The sequence below is a fragment of the Psammomys obesus genome, unplaced genomic scaffold (assembly GCF_907164565.1).
Source record: "Psammomys obesus unplaced genomic scaffold, mPsaObe1.curated_primary_1811, whole genome shotgun sequence".
In the NCBI taxonomy this organism is placed as follows: domain Eukaryota; kingdom Metazoa; phylum Chordata; class Mammalia; order Rodentia; family Muridae; genus Psammomys; species Psammomys obesus.
In genome coordinates, this window is record NW_026596120.1 from 16,305,140 (window position 1) to 16,328,666 (window position 23,527).

General features: G+C 40.0%; 1 protein-coding gene across 1 annotated transcript in view; it reads right to left on the reverse strand.

Moving 5' to 3' along the window:
* Dock3 (dedicator of cytokinesis 3) overlaps nt 1-23,527 on the reverse strand; it is a 270,999-nt gene that overhangs the window by 160,304 nt on the left and 87,168 nt on the right. Inside the window, exons 7-9 of the mRNA XM_055629516.1 lie at nt 22,702-22,786; nt 8,563-8,604; nt 7,807-7,961 (exon numbers count right to left, since the gene is read on the reverse strand). Coding sequence (XP_055485491.1) covers nt 7,807-7,961; nt 8,563-8,604; nt 22,702-22,786 — 282 coding nt within the window. The remainder of the gene's footprint in view (nt 1-7,806; nt 7,962-8,562; nt 8,605-22,701; nt 22,787-23,527) is intronic.

The following is a 23,527-nucleotide window of genomic DNA, read 5'->3' on the forward strand; positions in this document are numbered from 1 at the left end:
ATTATTCATTATACTTTATTCACTTTGTATCCAGGCTGTAGCCCCCTCCCTCATCTCCTCCCGTCCCAACTCTCACTCCCTCCCCTCTCGTGTGTTCTTCCCCTCCATTTTCAATGATGGTGTAACTTTTAGACATCCATAACGAAAAGGCAGGTGTTTTTCTAAAAAGCTATAAGGAACTGACAACTTGGTCAGTGTATGTTGCAGCCTATAAACATGAAATCTCACTTGGTTTATTGACAGAAATGTGCTATATGTAACTGGTACATAAATCAAGGTCATTTCATTCCAGTTTAAAATGAGCTATGACAGCAGTTTGATGGTGACTGTATCATATTCCTTTAATCTAAGTATTTTTAGCCCAAATACTATGACATATTGAGCAGTTTTTAAAAATCAGACTCACTGTCATTCATTTGTGGAATTGATGTTACTTATTTGTCAATACCAACTATCAGGTTACAATATTTAATTTTTATTTTCTTACTTACAAGCCTTTTAAGACCTATCAAATTTAAGATACATATATGCATTGTTATTATTTACTTTGTTCACTTACACCAGAGAAATACACAATTTAAAAAACAACAACTGGTACAACCTCAGGCCCTGCATATTATCTATGCAGCTTTTACACCCATACTAAATTAGGGACCCCTCTGATCTGTAACAATGACTATGCCAGGTTCTTTCTTAAAACTCAATTATGTTCTCTATCATTCTCCTTTAATTCCTGTGACCTATAACAGTAGCCTGCTTGCAAGATATACTGGTGCAATAGTGGCACAAATGTTCTATTAACTGACCACTTTCTGGATTTCATGCCTACCGCATGATATGGAACCCATACCTGACACTGCCAAAGTGGCCAAGAACCCAAGACTAGATAGGTTATGGGCCTCAAGCAGTGTTTCTCAACTTTCCTAGTGCTACAACCCATTAAAACACTTTCTCATGCTGTGGTATCCCCAACCATGAAATTATTTTCCTTGCTACTTCAGAACTATAATTTTGCTACTGTTGTGTATTGTAAATGTCTGTGTTTTCCAATGGTCTTAGGTAAACCCTGTGAAAAAGTCTTGGGACACCATCCCCCAAGGGGGTTGTGAGCCACAGACATAAAGAAAAACCTAGTACTGCTATCCTGCAAAAGAAAGAGCAATAAAGTGACCAACTGCATACTGCTGTACTACACATTACTGTGCCACTCAACCACCTCCAGAGAAGCTTCCTGCAGCACATGGGCATTAACACTCCCACAACTGGGCAATGTGCAGAGAGTGAGAGACTTTGGACGGATGTCTTCATTAAAGTCCTCTCCTCAAGACTTGGCCATCTATGTGGAAGAGGAGGCAGAAAGGTTGTAAGAACAGAGGGGATGGACAGCTCCAAGGAAACCGTGTCTTCCAGACACAACTAGGCATATTATGAACTCACAAAGACTACAGCAGCACCTACAAGACCAGCACACGTTCAAGTCAGACGGGGTCCCAGCACTAAGAAGAAAGTGGACATACACTTCTGCTTCTTACCAAAATGTTCTCTACGTGTGTGTGTGTGTGTGTGTGTGTTGTGTGTGTGTGTGTGTGTGTTTCATTGCTCTTATTGTTTTGCTTTGTTTTTGTATGATTTAAAGAAAGAGATCAAAGTACGGTAGGTAGGAGATGGGGGGGGATCTAGGTGGAACTGGGGCAGGGGAAACATAATCAGCATATATTGCACAAAATTTTTCAATTAGGAAAAGCTAAAAGAATTCTATTAATTTCCAATCTTTTTTCACTGGCCTCCCTGTTAGTGCATTTTTCATAAGCCCATTGACAACATAGCTACCAAAGTAAAATTTAAAACTCAAATTAAATCATGTTCTCTTCTTCAACTAAGAAGCTTCTAATTGCTTTTCATCAGAGTAATGTTGGTATAATGTTCTTGTGGAATATATACAATTTACCATTGTTCATTCAAATGCTGATTTCTCTACCCCACTATGTGGTTTCAATCCGGACATTGTATTGTAATGTTTATTCTGGACATGACATTGCAATGTTTATTCTAAGCATCACCTGTCTCAAGTTTGTGTAAGCATACCGCCATTTGTTCGCTGTAATTGTCAATAAAACAACCAGCCAATACTGAGCAATGAAGAGAATAGAGTGAGACATCCTGGTCGGGGGGGGGGGGAGAAGGAAGGCAGTGGGAGGACTGGGAGAGGAGAGATCAGGAGGAGAGGACTTGGAACTATGAGGAGAGATGAACAGTACCTAAGAGAAGACTAAAGCAAGTATAATGTGAGAAATCTGAATGGGAGGAAACTCTGTGGGCTTGGAGCTTTAGGATGCAGTAACTATTGCCCAGCATTGTGCTCTAGGTTAATTAAATATATTTTAGTCTCTGTGTGGTGTTTAAGGTATACAGCTGGTTTACCAATAACTGCTGCTTAAACAAAAGATAAATCAATAATAAATATTAACCACCGACAACTGAGTAAAGTCCAAAGTATTTATGATGTCATCAAAACCCCCACAGTTCTCCATCACCCCCTAATTACTCATTACTAACCACTCATCACTCTGGCCTCACCTTCTGTTCTGTCCTATGAGTTTTCCTCTTCCTTTCTCACTTTGCTTCAATGACACCACAGTCTTTGCTGTTTTCAAATCTTTAGGCATAGGTCTGCCTGACACAACTGGCAAACTGTCTAGTGTCATTTGATCTCTTTGGGAAGCTGGTTCTGAAAGCAAGGCCTACATCCATGCCCCATTTCAGGCCCAAGCATATTTCTCAAAATGTCACCCAAGGCAACGTGTCTGGTGATCCTGCTAAATCTGTTGCACAGAGGGAAAGACAGAAAATAGCACCAGAGTAAACCCATAGTGTCCTTGAGAACGAAAAGGTAAACAATTTACAACAGACGTTACTATCATCTATGCTATGTTATAAAGGTCCATGCAGTGGGAAAGGGAAGCAGGATGTGTAGCCATAGAGAAGAGACTCCATTTGTAACTCCAGCCGACCATCTCAACCTCCTTAGTTGCTTTTTGCTGGATATTGTTAAACACTTGATTTGATATTATCTCTATCTGTTGCTATTTGTACTTTTACTTGGAAATCTCATTGTACAGGACACTTGGCTCTCCCTCAGATTCTATTGGGAATCCAGCTGATTTCTGTGATTTTTTAAGCCCCCAAGCTAATGATGCAACCTTTCTGTATTTTTTCCTGCTCTAATTTATGCTATATGCATGCAAGCTAAAATTTCTTATAAAGAAGATAAAACTTTAAAAAAGCATCTGAGTTTAAATTGGTTTTATGCATATCAACAGACTGACACATATACTGCTTTTTACATTGACTGTCACTGTCTGACTTGAGCGGTAGACTCAGAACATAGATGACAAACAAGGGATAGTAACATCTGATCTTATTCATGGATGGAAAAGGCAAAAGTTTAAGCACAGGCCAAGGAACATATCTAAAGTCAAAGTTTCACTCTGTGTCTGGCTTTCTCAGATGACTTTGACTTAAGTGTTTCTAAATAAGATTTGATATACTGAAAACAGATGAAGCATGTCAAGATAGCCTGGCAAATGGGAGGGGAAATATTGAGCTTTTAAGGCTAGTTTGCATTCATTTGTCCTAACTTTCTGATTGGAATTATATGAAAAACATAACAGTAAGACAGAAAGACAACAGGATTATACATGATTTCACTTAATACAGAAGTCTCCCATCCCAGCTGTGTGAGGTGGGGGAGTGCAGCAGAGTAAAGAGAAAGGGTGATGCTCATAAACACCAATGCTGGATAGTTCCTGTCTCACTCCTGCTGGGACTCACAGGAATCTTCCTGGGATGTTGAGTAATGAGCTAGAGCCCATGTCCTGGAACAGTTAAGACAACTAGAGTTTACCAGGACTTAACTGATGGTCTATAATTACCTGCCCAAGTGCCTGCAGATAAGCTCCAATTGCATTATAAGACATGGCCTCTTTTGCAGAGGGAAACAAAACTGTTAACTTTAATAAACAGAGTACTTACCTGTAATTTTAAATGAAAATTTCTCTCCAGGGGCTCTTGAGATTTCAGACCCAAATTATCTCATTTAAGTAGAAAGCTTAACTCTCAGAGTCGTCTACTTCAATTACAGAACCAGCTGATTTTTTAAAAAGGTATTCTCTGTAAGGGTATTTTGAATGCTAAGTATACTCCAGAAAGTTATGAGGTTGCTGACGATGCTATAGCTTGCTCTGCACTGTACTCATATAAAGATGGCTAGCATAAGGGTTTACATGTGATAATCAATACAGTTAAGTTTCTGAGGACAAGGTCTTACTCCTAAGACTCAACTACAAGTCCTGACATGGAAAAGGCTCTGTAGGAAATGTCAGGTGAATGATGAACTCAAACACCAGCACCCTGGGACTTCTGAAGACAACTAAATGTGCAGAAGTCCAGTTGAAAGATGTGGGTACTGTACCATAGACACACCAGTGGCACAAAGAAAATACACCAAACAATGATAGTCTTTTGGAAATAAGAAAATCCACTGACTAGAGAAGATAGGTGCCAGTTTGACAAGCTGTGGGAGTGCTGGTGCCATGTTACCGCGCAAGAAAGGAGAGAGTGGAACCAAGGAGATTATTCGTAGCCTTTAAGATTTCAGGAGGTTTGGGGGGGCTTATGCGGGATCTGCCACACATCTTTATTATCCTTCCCTATTAGAATAGAATGCCTACCACATCATTATACTTTGGAGATATATAACTTTTCTTTATAAGTTCACAGATAATGATAAATTTTGGCACAGAATAACTTATTTCTCAAGTCTCACCATATTCTGTTTTAGATATTTAGATGAGATTTTGAATTTCAGAGGTGATGCTAGAACAAAATAGAACTCTGTTGGGACAGAGTGAATGTATTTTCTATAACAGAAAGATACTCATTTGGGAGTAACAGGGACAGAAGGTTATAAACCATACTTATAAACCATGTTTGGGTCACTCTCAAATTACTACTGAAATTCTAAACCTGTAACGGAATTGGGGTCCTTGAGAGGTAGTTAGATCATGAGGGTAGAACCCTCAAGAGTGAGGCCTGGAGAAACACTGAGAGGCTTAAGAGCACAGAGCACCTGACTTCACGTGGCGACACGCTACGGGGTGACGCACATCTACCTATACCTTCAGCTGCAGGGTCGCATGTCTCTAGCAGGCCCCACACAAGCACACATACAGAAACTGTGGTGCATTTACACAGTGGAATACCACTCCGCTGCTAAAAAACAAGGAAATCATGAAATTTGCAGGCACATGGATAGAACTAGAGAGGATCATCCTGAGTGAGGTAACCCAGAAGCAGAGAGACATACATGGTATATACTCACTTATAAGCAGATATTAGCTATATAATATAGGAGTATTATACTGAAATCTACAGACCTAAAGAAGCTAAAAAATAAGGAAGACCCTAGGGAGGATATTTAATTCTCATTCAGAAGGGCAAACAGGACAGACACTGAAAGTGGTAGAAGAAAGGTAACAGGACAGGAGCCTTCCACAGATGTCCTCTGAAAGACTCCACCCAGCAAGGTATCAAAGCAGATGCAGACACTCACAGCCAAACTTTGGACAGAGCACAGGGGGTCTTATGGAAGACTGGAGGGATAGAAGGACCCGGAGAAGTCAGAAGCTCCACAAGGAGACTAACAAAGCCAAACAAGCTGCCCTACAAAGACTGATGCATCAACCAAGGACCATGTATGGAGAGGACCTAGACTCTAGGCTTAGACGTGGCCCATAGTCTCCAAGTGGGTTCCCTAATAAGAGGAGCAGGGGCAGTCTCTGACATGAACTTGGTTGCCTGCTGTCTGATCACTTCTCCCTGGCAAGGTGGCCTTACCAGGCCACAGAGGAAGAGGCTTTAGGCAGTCCTGATGAGACTTGATAGACTGGTCAGATAGTAGGGGAGGGAGATGGGGGAAATGATGGAGGGAGGGTGGGACCAGGAAGAAATGAGGGAGGGGGCTACAACTGAGATACAAAGTGAATAAATTGTAGAAAAAAATAATAATAAGTAAAAATAAATAAAATGTTTAAAGATATTTAATAAATAAGTAAAATCAGCCATAATCTCTATCAATATATCCCTGGGCTACAATCCTGTCTGTCTTATCAACTATACATGGTATCACTGAGTAATGATCAATAGTCTGGGAATCTATTTATATGCTAAAGGAAAGCAGTGCTTTAATTTATTTTTTGTCAAGATCAGAACATCATAGAACAGGGAAATTAACTTTTTCTTTTATTTTAACTTTTATTTTAACTTTTATTAAAAGTGAAAAGTTTAACTAATTCTAAAAATAATTTAAATAAATAAATAATATAAAAGCTCCATTAAAGTACTCCAATGATGAGAAAATTCTCAAGTAATATAAAAGTACCCAAGATTTTTTTTTCTCTTGACTACACTTAGTAAATGACCAGAGAAGAAATGCCTGAATTCTGTAAAATAGCATTTTGGCTATAAATGCCATCACACACTTATCAGATCTTTGTACCTCTAAACAAAAGGAGGCCTAGGGTCTCCTTAATTTTTCCCTACCCAGAAAGTCAGAAAGCAGTGCTGTAGTTATTTATGTTTAAGGACCCAAAGCTCTGAAATGTAGTCTATTTGAACCAGCCATTTATTGTCTTTTTTTTCCCCAAACCAAAGTAAAATGAGTGACAATGCCAGCCTTCCCTTCTGCTCAGAAGATGACCTCCCTTTCACAGGGCTACAGCAGCACTGAGGGCTGAAGATGCCCTCAGCTATAACACTTTTTCTGTGAGCCCTCTCACTCACACAAAGCAAGGAAGGGCCCAGGGTTTTCTGTATTCGGGGGCTGGGCATCTTTGTCATATTCTCTTTGTCTTTATGCTTCTCCTCTGCCTTTTCTCTAGCATTAAACACAGTATACTTTTTCTGAGGAAGTGGTAGCCAAAACTTAATTTTGAGCTTCCACATGGAATTAGGTACTGAAGAAAAAGAAGCTAGGGTGTTGGAGAGTTGGCTCAGTGGTTAAGAGCACTGTTTGCTCTTCCAAAGGATGAGGGTTCAATTTCCAGCACCCACATAGCAGCTTACAACTGTCTGTAGCTCCAATTCCAAGGAATCTGGTATGTATACCAATGTACATAAAAGAAAATAAAACAAATTCTTTAAAAAAAAGAAAAGAAAAAGAAGCTGTTTATGTTACAGATGTGCTCTGTAATATCCTTCCAAGGACCCGTGTGTTAACGGTTTTCTTCCCACCTGGTAACTTAACTGGAAGGTGGTGGGACACTACCGGAAGCCAGGCTTAGTTAGAGGAAGCAGGTGACTGGTTCGTGTCCCTTAGAGAGTACCTGAAGACTCCAGCCTTTCCTCTCTCTACTTCCTGGCTGCCAAGTAGTAAGCAGTTTGACTCCATCGTGTATTCGCACAGTGCAGCTCCACCTTAAAAAGAGCCTAAAAGCAATGAAGACAACCAACCACAGACTGACACCCGTGAGGCAGTGACTGAAAATAAATCTTTCCTCTTGAAAGTTGCCCCACCTCAGGTATGTTGTCACAGTGGTGGAAAGTTAACACAATGTGGGATAGTTTGGATAACATCAAGGGCTACTGGGAACTGGCGCGAAAGTCCCAGCTAATAAAACAATGCTAGTTTATCTTGTTTTATCTTCTCAATATGTTTACTCTAAAGGCCAGAGTTGCTCTGACACATCCATTCTAATAAATATAAATAATATAAATATAAATCTTACCAAAACTTTCCAGGACTCTTACCTGATCTGCTTGCCTTCTCTCATGTCATATAGAGAAAAGAAGACATCAGTGTCCTCCCCAATGGTATTGTAGGTGAAACTCTTCAGGCTGAAGAAGAAATGGTGTGGTATTGGCATCCGACAGGTTTCCCCATGGCGTGGGCGCATTGTATCTACCTATTGAGGAAAGTAAAGCATTATAATTTATATTTTAGTTGCTTGTTATATTCATCATTCAGAAACAAAAATAAATTAATAATTCTCATTGTACTGACAAAAGGAGTTATTACAGGTAGAATGAAGACGTTTTCTCCGGCAATATGAACTGCTATAACAGACTTAGACAGAGCTGGGGAAGCCATCTCACATACTTTATTTAAACTGTTAGGTGGTAATAGTTTCCATCCTAGATGTCATTTTATCTTTTCCCAAATGGATTCTTTTTAGTTTCCCAGTCTACTTACTTTTAATTGTGCTTAAATAAATTTACATAAAAGAATGGAGACTGACCAAACTGACTGGAGGCCAAAGCTCCTTAGAATAAAGGTATAATACTATCGAGGTTTTAGGGAGGCAAATATGAGCTAAACACAATAATACACATGCTATGACAATGCCATAAAGAAAAGCCATTATTTTATACATGTCCTAAAAAATTCAGTTACAAAGTAGCTCCCCCAAAAGTGAATGGTGTCTGTCATTTCTTGGTGTTTTCATGTGTATAATCTCTTAAAAGAGCTGAAGGAAAAAAAATGGGAAGTTTGAGGAAGTCACTTACTTGGGATGTGCTCTGCTGCACACTCTGCCGGCTAGATAAATGCTACAGAAAGAAAGAAATGTAGAAAGAGTCACTCTCTGAGAAAGGAAACTAACCTTTATTTAGTTCCCCTCGACCCTACTCAGTCTACTACGCCTTTATAGTCATGATCTCACTTAAGTATGTGTTATACATATTTGGTAGAGGCAACTAAAACTCACAGGAAAAGACTCTCTCACTGGAGGTCACACACGAGAAGGAGGTATTTTCTATGTGTAAAACTCAAACCTCTCTATTCTGGATAATAACCAAACCACACTTTGGATGGATGTTTGATGCTAGATTTCTGATTTGGCAATATCTCTTACATTGTATAATTTTCTGGGCTGTTTGATGCAGTTTCTTCAGGCTTTTCACAATGGAGCCCTTTATCAAAATCTCCCAAACAGCTCTCTACTCTTTATTTTATCACTGGCTGAAGCTACAAGATGTAGATCTGAGCTCTATAACATAGACTGAACTTTTTTGGAGAAACTAATTTTCAGTACTTTGAAACGACAGATATCTAACAATCCCCCAGTAACTGCTAGACAGTGAAATCAGCATTACTTATCTGATCAGCTATCCAAAGCTCTTTCTTTCTTTTGACAGTAAGTGGTAGGCGTTTCAAAGGACAGGTGAACAACTACTAATTAAAAGTTGTGCTTGATCCCAGAAGCAGAAAGATGCACACGGTATATACTCACTCATATAGACATATAATATAGGATAAACCTACTAAAATCTGTACACCTAAAGAAACTAATCAAGAGGGAGGACTTTTGCTAAAATGCTCAATTCCTATCCAGAAAGGCAAAGAGGATGGACATCAGAAGAAGGAGAAAAGAGGGAACAAGTCAGGAGCCTGACACAGAGGACCTCTGAAAGGCTCTGCCCTGCAGACTATCAATGCAGATGCTGAGACTTATGGGCAACCTTTGGGCAGAGTGCAGGGAATCTTAGAAAAGAAGTGGGAAACAGTAAGATCTGGAGAGGTCAGGAACTCCACAAGGAGAGCAACAGAACCAAAAAATCTGAGCACAGGGGTCTTTCCTGAGACTGATACTCCAACCAAGGACTATGCATGGAGATAACCTAAAACCCCTGCACAGATATAGCCCATGGCAGTTCAGTATCCAAGTGGGTTCCATTGTAATAGGAACAGGGATTGTCTCTGACATGAACTGATTGTCCTGCTCTTTAATTACCTCCCCCCGAGGAGGAAGCAGCATTACCAGGCCACAGAAGAAGACAATGCAGCCACTCCTGATGAGACCTAATTAATTAGGATCAGAAGGAAAGAAAAGACCTCCCCTATCAGTGGACTTGGGGAGGAGCAAACAAGCAGATGGTGGAGTAAGGGAGGGATTGGGACTGGAGGAGGGAGGGAACCACGGGGGGGACATACAAAGTGAATAAAGTGTAATTAATAAAGAATTAAAAAAATAAAATGTAATGAAAATTAGAAAATTTTAAAAAAAGTGTGCTTGTAAATTCAGCATCATAATTCCAGTATCTTAGAGCCTCTGAATAGCTGAAAGATATGGGAAGTGGGGAGGCCGATGGGAACATAAAGGGTGACTCTTAAGTTCTGGCCCCATGTTGGGCTCTGAGGCAACACACAAGATTGGAGACTGCAGAGGAGCACAAAAGCTGTAAAGGAAGCAGGGCCCCAAGAGGTGGAACCAGTGGATCCAGGCTGCAGTACTGGGCATTAAGAACTAGGGTGTTTCTTCTTGGCTTCCAAGTCCTTTTAAAAATTGTAATCTCTTCCAGTTTCTAGCTAAGCTTGGCATGTACATCATACTTCTAAGCCAGAAACATTCCAACCATTTTGCCCAAACCAAATCCAAGCAGGAACTGGAATATGCTGTCAATGAGGAGAGCAAGCAGCTCCTTCACTGCTTGGGACCTCTTTAAAACAAAACTTGTCTTTCCTTCAATTATAAAACAAAGGTAAGAACTTGTCTCATATTTCCCAGGACATTGTTTCAGGCATACATGAATGTACATGCAGGTGTATAATCCAGAAGACAGTGTTGAATATCTTCTTCAATTGATTTCCACTTTAATTTTTGAGACAGGGCTCTCAATGTACCTAAAGCTCACCAACTGGCTAGCCTTGCTGTCCAGTGAACTCCAGGGACCCACTAGTAAGTTCTTTTGATGCTCAAATTGCATAGTGGGAATTACTCATATATTATAAGTTAGGAACTTAATTACATAAGTTTGATTCTGGTTTTGAATCTTGACTCATGTCTACTAGCTGGGTATTTTCTCATCTATAAATTCAATATAAAATTTTGTGCTTACATCAACTTTATAGAAGTTTACATGGATTAACTCAATATAGTATCAATCATATTGTAAATGGATAATTATGATTGTAACTACTGTTCTTATTATTCCTAATTGATAGTATTACTAAAGGTACATTAGAGGGGAAAATGTCATTCACATTTACGAGTAAATCCTGTCCAAGAACACCATGACAATGCAAGCATTTAGCACCTGGAACTAGTTTTCTGCTTCCTTTTTGCCACTAAAGGTTATGTTACAGAACTCAACTGGTGTTTCACATAGCTGAGATAAGAATTATTATTTCAGTAGAATTGCCTCATTTCATTCACAAACACTATAATAACTAAATAAAATTAAATGAGAATTTAAATGTCATATATAATTATCTATGTAAATTGGCGACATTAGCTAATTACTATTGATTATTAATGTTTATTCCTGGACCTGCATGTTCCCATGATACATATTAAAGTAATAAAATGAAGTTTTTAGGCTGGGTAAATTATTAATAGAATGTTTATTACACAAAAGAAAACATCACATGTAAAACTGTTTTGAAACACTTTAAGGGTTGGAGTTATAACTCAATGTTACAGCACTTATCTAGCCTACACTAGGCTCTGGGCTTGACCTCAGACAGTGAAAAAACAAACTTCATAAACCAATAGGTTTCAAAAAATTTAGGTTTTCTGTAGCTCATTGATTATATGTCATTATAATGTTTTTTGTTTGTTTGTTTTCAAGACAGTGTTTCTTGGTGTAGCTCTGGTTGCCCTGAAACTTGCTCTATAGAGCATGCTGTCCTTGAACTCAGAAATCTACATTCTCTGCCTCCCAAGTGCTGGGATTAAAGGCATATGCTACCATCGTCCGGCTGTCACTATAATGTTAGTAGGCAAAAATAATTCTGTTTTATTCTACATCAGAGACAGCATCAAGCCATTCTTTATTGACTTAAAAATGCATTGGCTAAATGCCTGACACTATTCACCATACTCTGCTATGCTTGCAGACAGAAGCCTAGCATAACTGCCCTCTAAGAAGTTCCACCCAGCAGCAGATCAAAACAGATGCTGAGACGCACAGCTAAACATTAGACAGAGCTCAGGGAGTCCTGTAGAAGAGTTAGAGGAAGGATAGAGGGACCCAGAGGGGACAAGAACTCCACAAGAAGACCAACATAAATCAACTAACTGAGGACCATAGGGGCTCACAGAAACTGAACTACCAACTAAAGAGCATTCATGGAATGAATCTAGGTCTTCTACACATATGTAGCTGATGGGCAGCTCCGTCTTCACGAGCGTCCCCTAGCAATTAGACAGGGGCCATCTCTGACGTGGATTCTGTTGCCTGCTTTTGGATCACTATTTCCTAGCTGTACTGACTTGTTGGACCTCAGTGGAAGAGGAAAAACTTAGTCCTGATGTGACTTGATGTGCCGGGATGGGTTGGTGGTGGGGCTCCCCTTTTCTGAGGAGAAGGGGAGAGAGGGTGGGACCAGGAGGAGGGGAGAGAGAGGACTGCGATAAGGATCTAAAGTGAATAAATAAATAATGAGAAAGATAAAAATAAAAAAAAATAGTCTTTGACCAGTGTGGGGTGGGAGAAGAAATTTATTGGCTATTAAAGTTATTATCAATTTTGCTAGTCATAAATTTGCCACTAGAACTATATGCAAGAGTTCATGAAATACAGCTGCTGATTATAACAAATATTTTAGACATTGCAGGCATCAACTTTTGGGACAGTTTTTCATATGGGCAGAGAAAAGAATCACAACCAGCATTTGAGAAGCTCTTGGGAAACCACAGAGTAGTTCTTCAGAAGAACGGGAAGTGATCTACCTCCAGGCCAATATCACCCCTGGGCATATACGCAGAAGACGCTCCACCCTGCTACAAGAACCCTTGCTCATCAACATTCACAGTGGCTTTATTCATAACAGCTGGGAACAACCTAGACGTCCTTCAACCGAAGAATGGGTAGAGAAAATGTGGTACGTTTACACAATGGAGTATTGCTCAGCAGTTTAAAAAAAAATCATGAAATTCACCAGCAAATAGATGGAACTAGAAAAATCATGAGTGAAACAAACAAAACCCAGGAAGACAAACATGGTATGTACTTACTTATAAATGGATATTAGCTGTTTAAGTGAAAAGTAATTATGCTACAATTCACAGACCCAGAGAGGCTAAGTAACAAGGAGGCATATAGGTGGACATATGGCTCTCCCTGGGAAGGGGAAACAGAATACAGTTTGCAGGTGGACTGGGAGTAGGTTGGAATGGGAATAGGAGCGATCAAGTGGGAGATGGAGGAGTAACAGGAAAGAAAACTGGAACTGGAAAGCAATTGAGAGCGAGCAATGTGGAAACCTCGTGCCGTGCAAAGCTCCTAGAATCTATGAGTGACCCTAGCGAAGATTCAAACTAATGAAGAATACAGAGCCTGAACTGGCCATCTTCTGTAACCAGGCTAGCTTCCATGGTGGGAGTAGACACCCTTCAATTCACACTCTGTCCTGCCTGCAAGATGTGCTGGGGCAGTGGTGGCTCAGAGCTTGTGGGAGGGGCCAGCCAATGACTAGTCTAACTTGAGGCTCACACCACAGGAAGGAGACTACACTTGACACTGTCTAAAGGCTAGAAATGGGAAGCCCAGAGACCTAGGGTAGAACCAAAAACGACTGGGGGAAAAAAGGCAAAGAAATGATTCCTAATGATATTCTGCTATACTTACAGACTGGTGCCTTGACAAGTCATTAGAGAGGCTTCCTTTGGCAGCTAATGAGAACAGACTCAAGAGACCTGAAGCCAAACATGAGGTGGAGCTCGGGGAACCCAGGAGAAGAGGAGGAGGAGGAAGAATTGTAGGATCCAGGGGGGTTAAGGTCACCACAAGAACATGGCCCACAGAATCAGTTAAGCAGGGCTCAAAGAGGCTCATTGAGACTGTCATGGAGCCTGTACAAGTAGGTCTGTGCTAGGTTCTCTGTATATGTGTTACGTTTGTGTAGCGTGGTGTTCTTGTGGGACTCCGAAGTGTGGGAGTGGGGATATCTCTGACTCTTTTGCCTACTCTTAGGACCCTTTTCCTCCTACTGGGTTGCCCTGTCCAGCCTTGATACTGAGGGTTTGTACCCAGTCTTATTGCATCTTATTATGCTGTGTTCAGATGATATCCCTGGAAGGTCTGTTCTTTTATGAAGGTAAATGAAGGAGCAGTGGATCTGGGGAAGAAGAGACATGTGTGTTTTGGGGAACTGGGAGGAGTAAAAGGATGGGAGGCTGTGATCTGGATGTATTGTATGAGAGAATGAATGAATGAATGAATGAATGAATGAATGAATGAATAAATAAACAAACAAACAAACAAACAAACAAATAAATAAATAAATAAGGTTGGCTGGAGAGATGGCTCAGAGGTTAAGAGCACTGGCTGCTCTTCCAAAGGTCCTGAGTTCAATTACCAGCAACCACATGGTGGCTCACAACCACCTGTGATGAGATCTGGTGCCCTCTTCATATCTGTATGCACAAATACAGGCAGAATACTCTATAAATAATAAAAAAAGAAATAAGAAAAATCACCACCCTAGTGTCAAGCAGTCTTCAGCTGGTTAGCTAGAACTTTCCTCCTAACAGCAATCATCACATATATCAAGAATTTAATTCATTAATGTTTCCATGTTTACTACCTAACTTTAGTCCATGAGCTTCCAGGAAGCAAAATAATACCCTATTTATCTCCATATCCTAATAGCATAGAAGGTAAATACAACTTAAAAAATTAAGAAACCCCCCAACCCCCACCATGGACAAAGAGAAACCGTATCGGTAGTGTAAGCAGATGGCAGTCCTTTGGTCATCCTAACTTGATGTCTGGCTTGGTAACCAAAGATGTTTTATGCCTAGGACTCATAAATATAAAAATAAAATGAAAACCAGGCAGCACAGCCTGCAGACCACCATGCCACCCACAAACCTGCCCTCGGGCACAAAGTGCACACAGGCTGTAGACTGCCATGCCATGTAGCAGAGCTGGGGTGGAGGATGTCAACCAGGGGCTTGCCAGCTGTGTGGCCTGCTTGCAGCAGAAGCCACCACAATGTGCAAGTGTGTGGTTGTCAGATGAGAGAGAAAGAAGTGGAGCAGCTTGAGCATTGTGAAGTGAGAGGGAACTGGAAACTCACGAGTGGAGAGGAGGAGCCTGCTGTGAGTGGCCAGCCCTGCCACTAGGGTCCTGGTGAGGTCCCAGCTCAAGCTGCCACTGTGGGCCATGTCTGGGTCTGTGGCTACACAGCAACAGGGGTCGGTGTCAATACCTGTGGCTCATATTACCACTAGAGATCATGAGGACATCCCTGGTCAGGCCGAGGACTATGTGAAATTCCAGTATCTGGGCAGAACCGGTGCCCCTCCTCACTGGCTATGGTGTTCTGGAAAGGTGGCCCTATCTTTCACTGGCAGCAGCACTCAGGAGAGTGAGCCCTGTGCCTCAACCAGGCAGCACAGTGGAACTAGCCATAATGGCATGGGTGTGGGTGATCCAGTCCCAATGGCATTGAGTATGGGAAGGCTTACCACCACTACTAGTCTATTGTAGTGGGGGTATGGGTGAGGGGTGATGGCCCCACCCCTCACCAACTGCAATACTCGGGAGAGCAGGTCCTGACCTCACCTGAACAGCACAGCAGAGCTGACCCTGGTGATGAGGTACAGGCGCGCCAACCCCATGTGGGAGAGCTGGCCCCACCACTCATCTGTTCTAAGGTAGTGTGGGTGTGGGTGATGCCCCCTACCAACACCTCACCACCTGCAGCAGTCAGAAGTCCTGGTCCTGGGGTCATAAGGATGAGTGAGCTGGCCCTGCTCCTCAACCAGCTGTAACAGTGGAGCTGGCCCTGATGGTGAAAAAACAAGCGAGCCAGTCCTAAGGGCGGGAGAGTGGGAGAGCTGGCCTAGCTCCTCTCAGGCTGCAGCACTTGGGAGAGTGGGCCCTGCACTTTGATTGGGGAGCACAGCAGAGCTGGCTCTGGACGTGTGGGCATGAGAGCAGAAGAGCTGACCTTGCCTCTTGCCAATGGCAGCATTGGGCAGCCTAACTGGAGCAGTGCTGGAACTCACCCTGGTACTGCAGAAAAGGGAGAATCAGTCACTGACCAGCTCAGCTACCACCCAGGCCCAGATCCAGGGCTCTCAGTTGGCCCACCTCAAAATCTATATCATCTGTGAAAGGGCCAGACCTGCTGATCTAAAGCTGCAGGATCTCCATGACACAGGGCAACAACAGAAAGCTGGGAGAATTCCTGATGAGGATCCAATATTGATGGTGTCACAGAAGCTAGAGATCTTGAACAAGCTCAATGACTCATTACAATAAACATTTACATGTGAAGATGTGTGGACAGAGGTATATACTGTGGGACACACAGTTTCCACAATGAGATGTTTTATATGCTTTTGCTGTTATTGATGTTGTTTGTATGCATGTGTGTTTTTTTAATTTTTTGGGGGGGAGGCTACAAGGGAGAAGGATGGATATGAAGGAATATGGGCAGGACTGGAGTATATGACGTGAAACTCATAAAGAATAAAAAGTTAAAAAATTAAGAAATGCACAGACTACATTACTTCTTCTAGCATTATTCTTCCAGTTCAAATGTTTTCAGTCCTTTAAAATCTCTAGTCTATTGAGTCAATCAGATCTACCAACATGAAAACAAAACTATACATCTTTGAACAAAGAATTAGCTTGAATAATAAAATTAATTGTTGTATACACTAGGGACTGTGTTAAGAATTGTGAATCTTACAAGAAAATATAAGATCAGGATTATCAGTGACACCTATATTTTGATAAATAATACAGTCAAATGATTAATTCTGCAATGAGAGAACATTTATACACTAAAATATTAACTATAATTTTAAAGAAAATGTTTAACAAAAAGTAATAAAATTAGAAAGTTCCATACTTAATTTTTATAATCTCTAATTTTACTTAAACTTTAATAGAAAGACTTTTTTGGACCTCACTGATCATTGGTAACTTTTAATATTTAGCAAAAATGTATGAATTATTGTCTATTTCCTTTTTTATAATATATTTGTTTAAAATTTTATTTTATTATTTGTATGTATATGTGCCTTGCCTATACGTATGTATTGGTACCATATGTGTGCCTGGTACCTGTAGTGGCTAGAAAAGTGTATCAGATACCCTGGGACTGATGTTACAGATAGTTGTTTGTTGTCAGGTGCTGGTAACCAAAGCCAGAAAAGGTAGCCAATATTCTTAACTACTGAGCTCTTTTTCCAATTCCCCAAAAGATTTACTTCTTGAGAGAGACACACAAAGAGAAAGAGAGAAAGAGACAGGAGACAGAGAGAGACAGAGAGACTGTGTGTGTGTGTGTGTTTGTGTGTGTGTGTGTGTGTGTGTGTGTGTGTGTGTGCGCGCGCGCGCGCGTGCATGCATCTATATGCATGTGAATCCAGGTGTTCATCCTGCAGGCCAGGAGAGGGCATTAGATCCTCTGTAGCTGCAATTAGAGGCAATTGTATGCTGCCTGACAAGGGTGCTGAGAACAGAATTAGAGACTTCTGCAAGGGCAGTAAAGTATGTCCTCTTATCTACACTAGGCCCAAATTATTTACATTTTTTTATATAAGCTAACATAAAATCCTTAGGTGGTGAATTTGTGAACTCTCAACCAGGTTTTCTTTATTACAGCTCTTTTTTGTTGTCTTCTTTATTTCCATTTTCAAGACAAAATCTCACTATGTATTCTCTGGCTGTCCTGGAACTCACATGCAGACCAGGCTGGCCTTGAACTCATACAGATCGGCTTCTCACTGCCTCCCAAGTACTAGGATTAAAGGTGTGTACCGCTATGCCAGTTTATTATATAGCTGATTCTTTCAATGTTAAAAAACCAAATACACTAAACAAAAGAAAAATAGAATAGAAAACAAAAGGTTTGAATTTAAGCTTTTAGGATAAATCAGTATTTTGATGAAAAAAATAATAAAAGTAAAGCATATATTTTAAATGCCAAATATCAATCAAAACAACCATGAGATTCTACCTTACACCCATCAGAATGGCTAAGATAAAAAACTCAAGTGACAACACATGCTGGAGAGGATGTGGAGAAAGGGGAACTCTCCTCCATTGCTGGTGGGAATGTAAATTTGTAAAACCACTTTGGAAATCAATCTGGTGCTTTCTCAGACAATTAAGAATAGCGCTTCCTAAAGATCCAGCTATCCCACTCCTAGGCACATATCCAAAATATGCTCAGGTATACAATAAGGATATTTGCTCAACCATGTTCACAGCAGCTCTATTTGTAATAACCAGAATCTGGAAACAACCTAGATGTCCCTCAACGGAGAAATGGATACAGAAATTGTGGTACATTTATACAACGGAATACTACTCAGCTATTAAAAACAAGGAAATCATGAACTTTGCAGGCAAATGGTGGGAACTAGAAAAGATTATCTTAAGTGAGGTAACCCAGAAGCAGAAAGACACACATAGTATATACTCACTCGTAAGTGGTTATTAGACATATAATATAGGATAAGCATACTAAAATCTATAGTCCTAAAGAGGCTAAACAGCAAGGAAGACCCTAGGGAAGATGCTCAATCCTCATTCGGAAGGGCAAATGTGATAGACATCGAAAACAGGAGAAGACAGGGAACAGGGCAGGCGCTGACCACAGAGGGCTACTGAAAGAGTCTACCCAGCAGGGTATCAAAACAGATGCTGAGAATCATAGCCAAACTCTGGGCAGAGGGCATGGAATTTTACGAAAGATGAGGGAAATAGACCTGGAGGGGACAGGAGCTACAAAAGGAGACCAACAGAGCCAAAAAAAAAAAAAAAAAAGAAAAAAAGAAAGGGCCCTAGGGACCCTGCAGAGACTGATATCTCAACCAAGACCATGCATGGAGAGGATCTAAAACCCCCTGCTCACCTGCTCAGATATAGCCCACAGACTCGGTCTCCAAGTGGATTTCCTAGTAAGTGGCGCAGGGACTGTCTCTGGCATGAACTCAGTGGCAGACTCTCTGATCACCTCCCCCTGGGGGGGGTGGGTGCAGCCTTGTCAGGCCACAGAGAAAGACAATGCAGCCAGTACTGTTGAGACCTGATAGGCTAGAGTCAGATAGAAGGAGAGGAGAACCTTCCCAATCAGTGGACTAGGAGAGGGGCATAGGTGGAGAAGTGAGATTGAGAGATGAGGTAAGGGACCACAGCCAGGATTCAAAATGAATAAATTGTAATAAATAATAAATTTTAAAAAATTAAAAGCTAAATATCTGCAAAGGTTTGCAATAAAAATTATTAGGTTTCCCCCGTCTGTCCTGCTTCATAGAAATAAGCAATTTTAGCTCCTTTCTATTTTATTCTCCAGAAATTTTCAAATACTTCTAAATGTTTTCCCTTTATCCAATTTTAAGTTATCTAATGGCTTCTTATCTAATGGCAGCTTAAGATTTAAAAGTTTTTTACATCTTCTCTTCATCTGTCTTCCTCTCAAAATTTTTGGCTTAAACTGTTCATAATATTATAACCTAAACCATTGTTCACTGCTAAATTAGTCAATAAACATCAATTATTTCTTCTGTTTTATATTTTTATCACTGGTATAATTATTTTTCTTTAAATTATAGGCATTCTTTTTATACAGAAATTTCTCTAGGCTTTCACAGATACCAAAACCTGTAAGATGGATACAGCCTACACACATTCTGCTTTTTAAATTGTCTCTCAACTGCTTAAAATACCAGATACAATGTAAATGTTATATAATGAGAAGCTATACCACCCTGTTTAGAAATAGCTCTTGGTTGGGTTTTTTTGTGGACTTGACATAGGCTAGAGTTATCTGAGAAGAGGGAACCATACTTGATAAAAATGCCTCCAGAAGACTGGCCTATAGGCAAGCCTGTGGGATATTTTATTAATTAGTGTTTGATGTGAGAAGGATCATCCTATTGTGGGTGGTGCCACCTGTGGACAGTGTAAGAAAAAAGGTTGAGCAAGCCTTGGGGATCTAGTACTCAGCACCGCCATGGCCTCTGCTTCAATTCCTGCCTCCAGGTTCCTGCCTTGAGTTCTTGCCTTGACCTCCTTTGACAAAGGACTGTGATGCGGAAGCGGAAGCGAAATCGAAATAAACCTTTGACCATGGGGTTTTATCACAGCAATAGAAACCTTGACTAAGACACAATTTGGAATAATGAAATGTTGTGGTATGAACATGTTTTTGTTTTAACCCCAGGTGTGGGATATAGGACTGCTTCTGACAGCAGCAGCAAATGATTTGTTCAGTGAAGGCTCTGAGAGGGGCTCTTTGCCAGCTGCAGATAGTTTAACTCTGAGAACACTGGAGAGAGAGTAAACGCCAGAGCCACGGAAGTGTGGAGAAGCTCTGCTGCTTCCACCCTTTGGCTCCTGTTGCTGTTGATGTGGTGAGACAAAAAGTTGGGAGATCTCCTGAAACAAGGATTGGCCTCACACCAAGGAAACTGACGACCCTAACCAGCAGGAAGCAGCTGAGAGAACGGCAACCTCTCTCCCACTAACGCTTTCTCTCTCCTACCTGGTGCTGCGTTTTTGGAAGACATTGGGGTGGAGCAGGGAGAAAGAGATATAAAAATTTTAAATAAAAGAGGTTGTTTTTTTTTTTTTTCTAAGTATGGAGCAATGTGTTTAAAACAGACATCACTTTTTTCTCTGAATATTTTCTATTGGAAATTAGTAAAATCCTCAGAGTTAGAACCCACAGCCATGGGAGCACCAATGTACAGGGTCTTGATGCACTCTGGTTGCTCTAAGGTTACCAGATATCGAGTCTTTCTTCTACAAATAAGCTTTCTGGTTACTTTCTGTTCATCTATTGTGGGCCAATTCTCAACAGTTATTCTCTTAGATACTTACACAAATGTTACCTTGGGTCTTCCTTATACTGATCATAACAATTTGCCCATTTTATTGGGGGCAGGTTCCACTTGGATAGCACATAGTACCTTTGATCTCCCTTCTCCCTTGTCTACTCTTTCATACTGAAAAATAAATTATTCTTCAGTATTATCTTTTAAAGGTCTCTTTCACACACACCCACAGAAATCTGATTCCTCTATATAGTTCCTTATTGTACTTCTATCATCTGGGCAGATAAAATACAGGAGTCATTGTTCTCTAATCTATCTCTTTTCTGTACACATGCATTCTAATTCAATCTATCAATGACTCTGGCTCTAATGCCAAAGTATATTCAATATCCAACAGCTTCTTACCATTTCCACTGTCCTGGTTCTAGCCTAAATTTCCAAAGTAAAGATCTCTTACTGTGGTTCCATTTTATGATCTGAAAAACTTACTATCATGTTCTATCAGTCTTCTGGAGAGAATTTAACTTGGTGCGTACAAACCTCTTCACAATTCAGCTCCTGACACCTTCTTAGCCAAAAATATCAAATATCTCACATTTTCTGGAACTCCTATTTCCTTATATTGTGTGCAATTTTGGAAGTTATTTCCATACCTTTTCCAGTCCCCAGAATACTAATAACTGATTCTAATATCAACATAAACTATATTTATGCTGTGAAGCACATACAATGGTAATTGTTTGTGATCTATCCACTAGATTAGAACTCCTAACGCAGGCTCATGATAGCAGGCACTGGGAATACTCTCCACTAATCAGTACTATGTTCTCCAAAAGTATTTCATTTTCTTAAAGGTTTCTAAAACTTGCGGCTTCAAAGTGAAGTCCCTTATACAGAACTTTTCACCTTACATTTCTACTGTATTTTACATTACAATGTTGCTTTTTAAAAATTTATCATCCAGCATGTAACATATAGTTGTGGTTATCAATCAACCCAGTATATTTTTTCATTAAAATGTTTATTTAGATCTATTGATCTTTTAGTTACATACAACATCATATTCTTATAACTATCACATGATTTAGGTATTATACAACAAAACACAGTGTATTGCTAGAAGTAGTTAAATATGGGTAACTACGTCACACAACTATTACATAATACGACTGGGGCTTAACGTTTATAATTTTTATTGAGTATTCTTAACTTCAGTCTGAGTTTATAATTCAACCCCATACCTAAAAAAAAATTGCATTACAGTTCAATTTTACTTGTCTAGTATACTTTTACAATAACTAACAAACATCTAAAAATCGATCAGATATTTATATGCTTTGTCATCTACAAGGTTCACCCTGAGAATGAAAACCCTTGTATGTTAAGAGTATGTTAGCGCTGTCCATCTTCTACTGCTCATAGACCATGGATAAGCACTATGAGTATGGTGGCTGAAAGCAGGACCCTGAATATGCTTCTTCACAACAGCATGTCTCTAGAAAGGTTAGTGTATCATTTCCAGGGTCAATCACTTTTTCCAATCATTGTTTCAACTAATAACTAGTTCTTTGCAACTTTAACCATCTTTTCATTATAAAAGGCAAGGAGGGTATATAATGTTATTAACCATGGTAAGTGGAAGAAAAGCCAGGAGAGCAGAATTTGCAGAGAAGTGACCCTAGAAAGTATAATGAGTTTGAGAACTCTGTTTTGTATTTCCATTTGGAAAGTGTGACATCCGAGTAAGAATAGTTGCTTCTTAAATATGGAGACAGAAGAAAAGGGACAGTTTTTAAAAGGTTGCTTTGAAACTTAATCACAATCTACAACATTATCATGGAAAACAAAGGAGAAAAATGAGGGATGAAAGAACAATCCATCTCTCTTGTTAAGATCTTACCATTTTATAGAGATCCGAGACACTAATCTGGTCTGAATCCACTACTTCAAAGTCCTTCCGAGGTACCAAGTCCAGGCCCAAATGCCTAATAAAGAGAAAGACCACTCTCAGATTTGCGGGTCCTCAGATTACTCATCTCTCTGTAGAACAGGACACTAGATCACCTGTCATGATTTTGTAGATGGAGCTTTGAGCACCTGCCTTTATCTAGCAACATCTAATTGTACTCACTTTGAGGCAAATAAATAAAGCAAGGGATTTTAAGACACAATTCTAGTTACCAAGCAGTTCCACTTGTAATTACAAAAAGCTTTCATTCAGTATGTTCATAACAGTACTTTATTTCTTTAAGACTACTTTTTGTTAGGCAAATAATAAGCCATTTTTATTTCTCTATTTTTCCCACCATACCAATATGCTCACAGTTCAATTATATATTATTTTCATTAAAAGAAAAAATTAACACATAAAAATCATGTCCCAGAAGCTACCATGGTAGCACACTTTTTATCTCCGCACTCAAGGGCAGAGGCAGGCAGATTTCTGTGAGTTCAATTCCAGCCTGGACCACAAAGCAAGTTTCAGGACTATATATAAATACTATATATAAATACAGTGAGACTCTGTTTCAACAAAACAAACAAAAACTCACATCTAGAAATGTGTTTTAATTTAGTTGTTTATTGTTTCCAATTTAGTACTAACACTGCTAAGTCCTAAACACAGATAAGCTGTAGTATCTTTAACATTAGACAGAGGGTTATGGAATACTCGAGCAATAGAACTTAAAGATATAATTTTGGAAAGAAAAAAAGAAATGATGATA